Source organism: Morone saxatilis, unplaced genomic scaffold, assembly GCF_004916995.1.
Source record: "Morone saxatilis isolate NCDOM2014 unplaced genomic scaffold, NCSU_SB_2.0 Contig9, whole genome shotgun sequence".
In the NCBI taxonomy this organism is placed as follows: Eukaryota; Metazoa; Chordata; class Actinopteri; family Moronidae; genus Morone; species Morone saxatilis.
In genome coordinates this window covers 22,648,013-22,655,232 of record NW_023340268.1, presented here as the reverse complement: position 1 = coordinate 22,655,232, position 7,220 = coordinate 22,648,013, and the positions used below count along the sequence as shown (strand labels likewise).

Below are 7,220 nucleotides of genomic sequence, written 5' to 3'. Positions count from 1 at the left end.
AATGTGTCAATATATGTATTCTGGGAATAATAATATTAGCCATCTAACATATCCAATCTGCTCATGCTAGTGATAACATTAGTAAGGAAGCCAGCTAGCTGTAAGCCAGCCACACTAAAGAACGTTATTCACCACTGGATAATATCTGTTAGTTAGTTAGCCAACATTTGCTTGCTCGCTCCAGCTAGCTGGCTTCCTTGCTAATGTTATCACTAGCAAATTACTGTCTGAGTGGATATGTTAGTTTGTCGAAGTGGCTTGCCAAACTACTTCCCCAGCTAACGTGATCTATGATAATAACTTATGTATTATGGTGTTTATTTAGACAACAAAAAAATTATGTAACGGTACAAAGCTAACAATTGCTTTCTACTAGCGAAGAGCGATGCAAGATATGGATTAGAAGTCCTGGAGGTTCTCAGAATCACTGAAGGTTTTAAATTTTCATGGTAACTGAGCAAGCTACTAATGAGGAGTGATACAGTTGAAAGCTCATGCATAGCTACTAAATGGATCTTAAGGTGGTATTGTTTTGTCACCAATCAAGAGTGGATTTTTGTGATATGGGGTGATATCAGGCGCAATGAACAAAATCGTGGACTTCACATATGATAACATTGTGCTCACCAAAGTCGTTCATGTGGGAACATGGCGACACCGCTAAAAATAGGTAAAACAGAGCAAGAAACATGGTTTCATTGTTTAAAGCTGCAGTAGGTAATTTTCATAAAATAACTTTTTGTCATATTTGCTGACACTTTCACTATATCCTGACAGTAGTACACAAGACAGATAATCTGTGAAAAAAAAAATCAGGTTCCTCTGGGTGCTCCTAATGGTATTTGTAAGAAGTCGCCCCACCAGGCGCTGAACAAAAACAACAATCAGAGCCCGGAGGAAAAGCCAGAAGAACTTGATTTTTTCACAAATTACCTGTCTCATGTCCTACTGTCAAGATAAAACATTAGATAATTATATTAGAATAAAATTATTTTTATTAAAAAAAAATTACCTACTGCAACTTTAAGTACTAATAAACTATAGTTTTCCTTTTAGCTAAACAACTTTGCATACTATTTTTTTGGTTCCTTATGTTTACATGTGTTGTTAGTAGTATTAGTCATCACAGTACAACATTTTAAACAAGCATAAATATTTGCATTTGTAAAAGTCATGGAAGACATAAAATTACATTTTCTGTAGTGGAAATATAGTTCTACCCAAAGTTTCTCTATGCACATTGTGTTATCAAAGAGTTTCCCCAAACCAGTAACCACCCAAATACAGTCTAGCCTTCAAATCAAGCATCATTAGAGGCATATGCCCACAGGGACAAAGAGCTGAACTTTAAAAGAAAGTACTTTATCTTCTGAAAGTCTTTCATCAGATGAGGCAGTACTTGTTTGATACTACCATCCCAGCCACATCTGAGACAGTCTGTAACATTTCACAACATTTAGTCCTGTATTTAACTTTAACAGGACAACAGAAAATGTTTCCCCTCTGCGATCCTCAGCTCCAGCCTGGACCTGGATCCTGGCCTCTTCTGCCCTCCTCTGGTCAGCTCTATGAACTGCTGCTGAGTCTTCGACGCAGCAGGGAGGCAGGCTTGGTTTCAGTGTCCTCTACATCGCTTTCACATTGTCTCTGGAGAAAAGCATTAGAACAATTGGATTCTAATCTGATGCAGACTTTTGGATGTCATGAATTTGCCTAACTGTATCTTTTAAAGCTAACAGTGCGGCTTTGAATAGACCATCTAAACTGAATTTGAAGAAGTACATAAAAATGGACAATATATACATTAAGAAACACTGAGTATCTTTGCATATACAAGATTAAGAGTAGCTCTAAAAAAAATTTACATTTTATATTAAATATCAAATAAGTTGAGTTAAGTGACTATGTTTTATAAAAGACTATGCTTTAATATAGACATACACAATTATTTTTCAAGGCACCCCGCATAAGCTTCTTTGACTTTACCAAAATCTAAAACTGCATCAGTTCAGCTTTCAATAATATACAGAGCAATGCTACCATGGACTTCATTTTCAAATCATATTACACAACAAAATAATACTGTAAAACTTTTAATAATAGCCCAGGTTTTTATTTCCTTCAACCACTGAACTCAACCTGCCCTTATTGGGGACAGGCAGGAAATACTCTCTAATTGTGCTGCTTCTCTTGAGTTTTGTTTAGCAAATATGACACAGCTTACATTTCAGGTTGTATTGTTTTCTCTGTGCTGCCGCCATCACACTTGAGCTCACTTGTTTTGCGAGCCGAAGATTTACGGCAGCCAGTGTACAGACGGTGAGCAATGGACTTCACATGACAATATTCACAACTGGGATTAGTGTTAATGAAACCCTCTGATTCTTATGATCCTTTTGACCCTTACAGACTGAAGTAATATAAATAATGGATGAATGGACACAAACTGTGTGGGACAGACTTTATGACCACTTCAGAAGTTGGGAGCCAGCTCTTTTTTCTGTCTATTTTGTTAACTATGCCGGTAAATCTGAATTATACTTTTGTTCTCATAGTTTCTGTAAAATGATCCAAATGATTCAACGATCTAGCTGATCTAACGATGTGCAGTATCTCCATGTTGACGAAAGTTTAAACATTTATGTTTGTTTAGGAGATCTAAGCAGCTTAAAACTCGCTCAACCTGGTTGGTTTTGAGAGTTTTTATGCATCCAAAGAACTTCTATAAAATCCAGACCAGGCCTCCATGTCATGTGAGACCTGCGTTTATCTGTCAAAACGTGTACCACACCAGGCTAGTGAGGGAGACCTGCGTCTGTTTAAGACACTAAAAGAGCATTAGTCAAGAGGAAAAAAAAAGTACTCTTTGGTGTGTGAGGGTTCCATCGGCAAACAAGGTGAAATTATGAGATTTATCTGTTTGATCATAATCCATATTCAGTCAGAGCCGGATTTTTATTTTATTTTTGTTCTTATTTTGTCTATATAATTGTGTCAGTTTATATTGTTTTATTGGAGTATATGTGCATCGCGATGGGTTGTGTCAGTGTTTTGTGATGAGTAATGTGAGTGTGTTTATTTGTATGGGACTGACACCATGTAAACTGTGTGGCCCCCAGGAAGAATGGCAGCTGTTATGCAGAAGCTAATATGTGATTGTAATAAACAAACAAACATACAATAATGGTCTTACCTGCACTGTATCTGGATCTGAGCTCCCCTTCAGCAGTTTCAAATGGACCAGGCGGTTACATATCCACACCATGTTGTAGGACATCTAGAGGGTGGAGGGGGGCACAGGGTGAAGAAAATAGTTTAGTCTTCAGTAAGTCTTTGCTTCAGTAAGCCAGTGGTGCAACCAACCAGAATACCTGAACGTTCTTAAAGATAATACTTAGATGGCGCAGAGCAACTCTGTCTTCATTTACATCAGCTCAGTATCATACCTACATACCTAACTCCTGCTTACTGTAGCTGCTACAGCTAGTTAGCTCGGTTAGCTGTGCAGCTAGCTGTTCTATTAACGTTAGCTGACTGCCTTAGTGGACTGGGAGCTCGGAGCAGCAGGGGAATAGACGGGAACTGTAGACTGCTGGGAGGAGATGGTTTGTTTTCATGCCTGGTGTGGGGGTACCCAGCAGGAAATGGGGTTGGGGAGCAATAGGCACCAGAACCGGAGCCAGGCAAGCGAGAAACAGAGACGGGTCAGCAGCCTCAGAGTGGCTAGACCTCCCAACCTCCCCTATCTCTCTCTCCCTATTTTCTTCTCCTTGTCCTCTGTGACTGCCACCTCTCTCTCCTCTGGCTCTCGGTGTCTCATTCTAGATGTTTTGGATCTTCCTCTCTCTCTCCCCCTTGTGTGCACGTTGTCGTCGTCTCTCTCTCTATGTGTGTGTTTCTCCTGTCTGTGTGAAAAGAGCTTGTTTGGTGACACCTGAGTTTGCTCAATGTCAGTGTCCAAACTGTGATTTTACTATGGTATGTTGGTCTATTCTGTACACACAACATTGTTTTCCTCTCTGTCCCTCCTGGGAGCAATATTTTTCCCAGGATGACGAAATTATGATCCACTCTACTCTGTCTCTGATTGGCTTACCCTGACTCTCTTACCCTAATCCTAACCATAACAAAACCAATCAAGGCAACAAGTATTAGCCAATCATTGGCAGAGTAGAGCAGGTCTTAACTTCGCCATCCTTCCAATCTTTCCCCATTAAAGGACAGAGGGTGACGTATCCTGTACAGATTGTAAAGCCCTTGAGGCAAATGTGTTATTTGTGACATTGGGTTATATAAATAAAACTGACTTGAACTCTGCAGAAACTGTTGTGCAAATATAACTGGCTATAGTTGCAGATAGGAACTTGAGGGTCCTACTGTCCCTGCACAAGTGGCTCCTTCTGGTTGGTGGACCAATCACCACCATAATGCCTTCTCACCTTCCATTTCCTTCTGGCATTGAACTTCTTAAAGTTCTTCATATTGATTGAGGATCGATTTCTTTTGGCCAGCTGTGTGCGTGTGATGGGCTGAAACAGACAACATTTGCATTCATTTTAAGTAACATCCAGCAGCTAGATGCAGTTAACAACTAAAGCATGTTTTGGGTCTTAAAATGGTAGAAGACGTATAGTAACCTTAATCCATGAATGAAGCAGACACTCCTCAGCTGTCATTCTATCCCTGGAATACACATCAACAAAGAAGTAATGACAGATCCGGTAACAGATTAGAAGAGTAGTAGTAATAATTAATTGCCACTCTCTACTGGATAAAAAACAGAATCAAAAACAGGTTTACACTTTTTTAAATTACACATTACGTAAGGCAGCTAGTTGTACTGAGATGGAAAATAATGTTATTGGTCATTACTAGGGATGCACCATTTTTTTGTTTTTTGTTGTTAGTTATTCACTATTTTGTACCAGGGAAACAAAGACAACAAACATCTACAAAGATAAGTGTTTCTGCCTTGTTCACTGTCTGAGCTGTTGCATGGAACACATTGGTATTTGCATGCAATTTGTGCTAAAAAAACAGAAATTATTATCTATTATTATCTACAATATCTTTAGCCAGCGCAACATTGATGCAACACAACAGATGGGCATCAGCCACTAATATCAGTGGATGCCATCTTATTTGATGCTCGGCTGATACATCAGTACATCCCTAGTCATTACATATGAAAGCAGACAATGGATCAGCAGTTATATCACAATATTGGTTCTGCCATAGGAAGGGCCTTATGCTGCAGCAAGATCCATCCAATTTATTTTTCAGGAGCCAAATTCGCACAGTGATCCTAATAATTGTACTAAAATCTTAATATTTCAGCCCAGTGGTGGAACAAACTCCAAGCAGAGCTTGGAACTGAAGAATCCTTCACCATCACACCAACACAGCCGAATGTCGAGCGTACCACCAGCTTTAAGTTTGTGGGTTGACCCTCCTGAAGAAGGTTCACCAGCATCTGTTTTCCTGAGAGGACTAAAGAAAGTCCATCTGCCTCCTCAGAGTTGACGCAGTTGAGTGTTTGCAATCCTCCCCTCTGGGAGGCGCTACAGGTGTCTTCATTCAGGGACCAGCTAGCTCAGGAAATGCTTCTTCACCTCATCTTTCACCTTGCTTAACCTCAGAGATATTTTACGGCCTTTTACCCTTCTGGTTAGATGCTGAACGCCATTCCGTTGTCTCAGAGTACTACCACTGAGACAATGGAATGCAGTTTATGACAATGACAATAAAGTTCCATCTAATCTAAACAACTAACATGAGATGGTCAGTCAGCACCACCTTCCATAGCCAGAAAGCCCAACAGCATCTGCACTTTGCAGAAGTAAAGGCAGGCTCCCTCCCCCAGCAGCACTATACAGTGTGCTGACAAGTCGCATTACTGCTCAGTACAGCAACTGACCACCTCTCCTACATCCCCCTCTTTCCTGTCAGACACACTCAGGCAGACACAGACCTACCTCAGCAACAACCCAGTGACTCATACGCTGCTCTTGCTGCCATTTCTATGTATTTCATCTTTAATGGAGAGGGTATAACTAAGGGGCTAACCCTAACCCTTTTATACTTGCATTGGGTTTATTATAATTGTACATACTGCGCCTCCCTCTCTTTTGATTCCTGCTGTTGCTATGTGCCATTGCAACATAATTTCATTTTGATGCAAATCCAAATGACAAATAAAGTCTGTCTAAGTCTAAGTCTATTAGAAGTACATCTTTCCAAATTAAAACTTTTTTTTTTATGAAATGAGGCACACATTTGATTACATGTGTGACGGCACATGCATTTTACTCAACTTAATACTACTAGCACTAGCACTGTATGTGTACCTCTTGTATGTCCTTATCGAGTATTCTGTTTGGAAAGGATGATACAAACAATGTATTTCTAGACCGTTTGATATTTTCTATAAGTCCCTTTTTTACACTTTATTGCTTGATTAATATATTAATTTGTAAATGTTGTATAATTCTTCTTTTATTGCCCATTTAAATATCCATTGATGAAGTACTTAGTACTTTGAATCCCTCCAGGAGGTTGCAATGTTACAATTGCAACAATTAACGCAGATTTAACCAATCCCTGTAAATTCTGTGCAACCTTGCAATTGTGTCCAATCACTGCAACTTTGCGCAAGTTTTACCATGAATTTCACCAATCATAAAGTCCCCCGCCAAACTTTAAGCTATATGTCAACAAACTACTAACGATGCTATTCTTGCTGGAACAAGATGCCTTTTTTTTTTTTTTTTTTTTAAATCACACTTTCTCCCAAAATGTCATTGCAAAAAAATGCTAAGAAACATTGCAACATGCATCGCAATTTTTTAGAAAAGAAAACCAAATAATAGTCCTATTGGCTACTGCCACTAGTCCTCCCTAGCTGCCTGCTTTTACAGGAAATACGTACATATGTGGAAGGAAACAACAATCACATTCCTGTTTTTAATGTAAACTTTATGTGACTTTTTTTCAAGGTTCTCATTTTGAATTTGTGGAACTGTACATTATTGTTGTCATGTGACCATCCTTGTTGTTGTTGCCATCTAGTGTTTTGGAAGCTCATATAGCCTAAAACAAATCAAGCACGTAAAGCCACTGCCACTGTCACTCCAACAACCTAGCTATCCCATAACTCCTATACTATACTCCATAAATCCTTGATCCTGAAGATCTTTGATCCTGAAGACCTGTGCCAGCCA

At 39.3% G+C, this 7,220-nt stretch overlaps 1 protein-coding gene across 1 annotated transcript; it reads right to left on the bottom strand.

Annotated features, from left to right (window-relative positions):
- Positions 1–901: 901 nt before the first annotated feature.
- On the bottom strand, positions 902–5,970 carry LOC118342432 (death-associated protein kinase 2-like). The gene is made up of 4 exons (XM_035680973.1): positions 4,638–5,970; positions 4,440–4,529; positions 3,194–3,277; positions 902–1,647 (listed from the first exon to the last, which is right to left on the bottom strand). Exons 1-4 carry the CDS (start codon positions 4,674–4,676, stop codon positions 1,567–1,569), a joined length of 294 nt encoding a protein of 97 aa, XP_035536866.1. The 5' UTR covers positions 4,677–5,970; the 3' UTR covers positions 902–1,566.
- Between the last annotated feature and the right edge of the window lie 1,250 nt (positions 5,971–7,220).

Excerpts from the sequence above, each read along its gene's own strand:
- LOC118342432 (XM_035680973.1), bottom strand. The coding sequence starts at position 4,676 with ATGACAGCTGAGGAGTGTCTGCTTCATTCATGGATTAAG. Across the intron at positions 4,530-4,637 it reads TGCTTCATTCATGGATTAAG|CCCATCACACGCACACAGCT; the intron begins GTTACTATACGT and ends TGTCTGTTTCAG. Across the intron at positions 3,278-4,439 it reads ATGCCAGAAGGAAATGGAAG|ATGTCCTACAACATGGTGTG; the intron begins GTGAGAAGGCAT and ends TCCACCCTCTAG.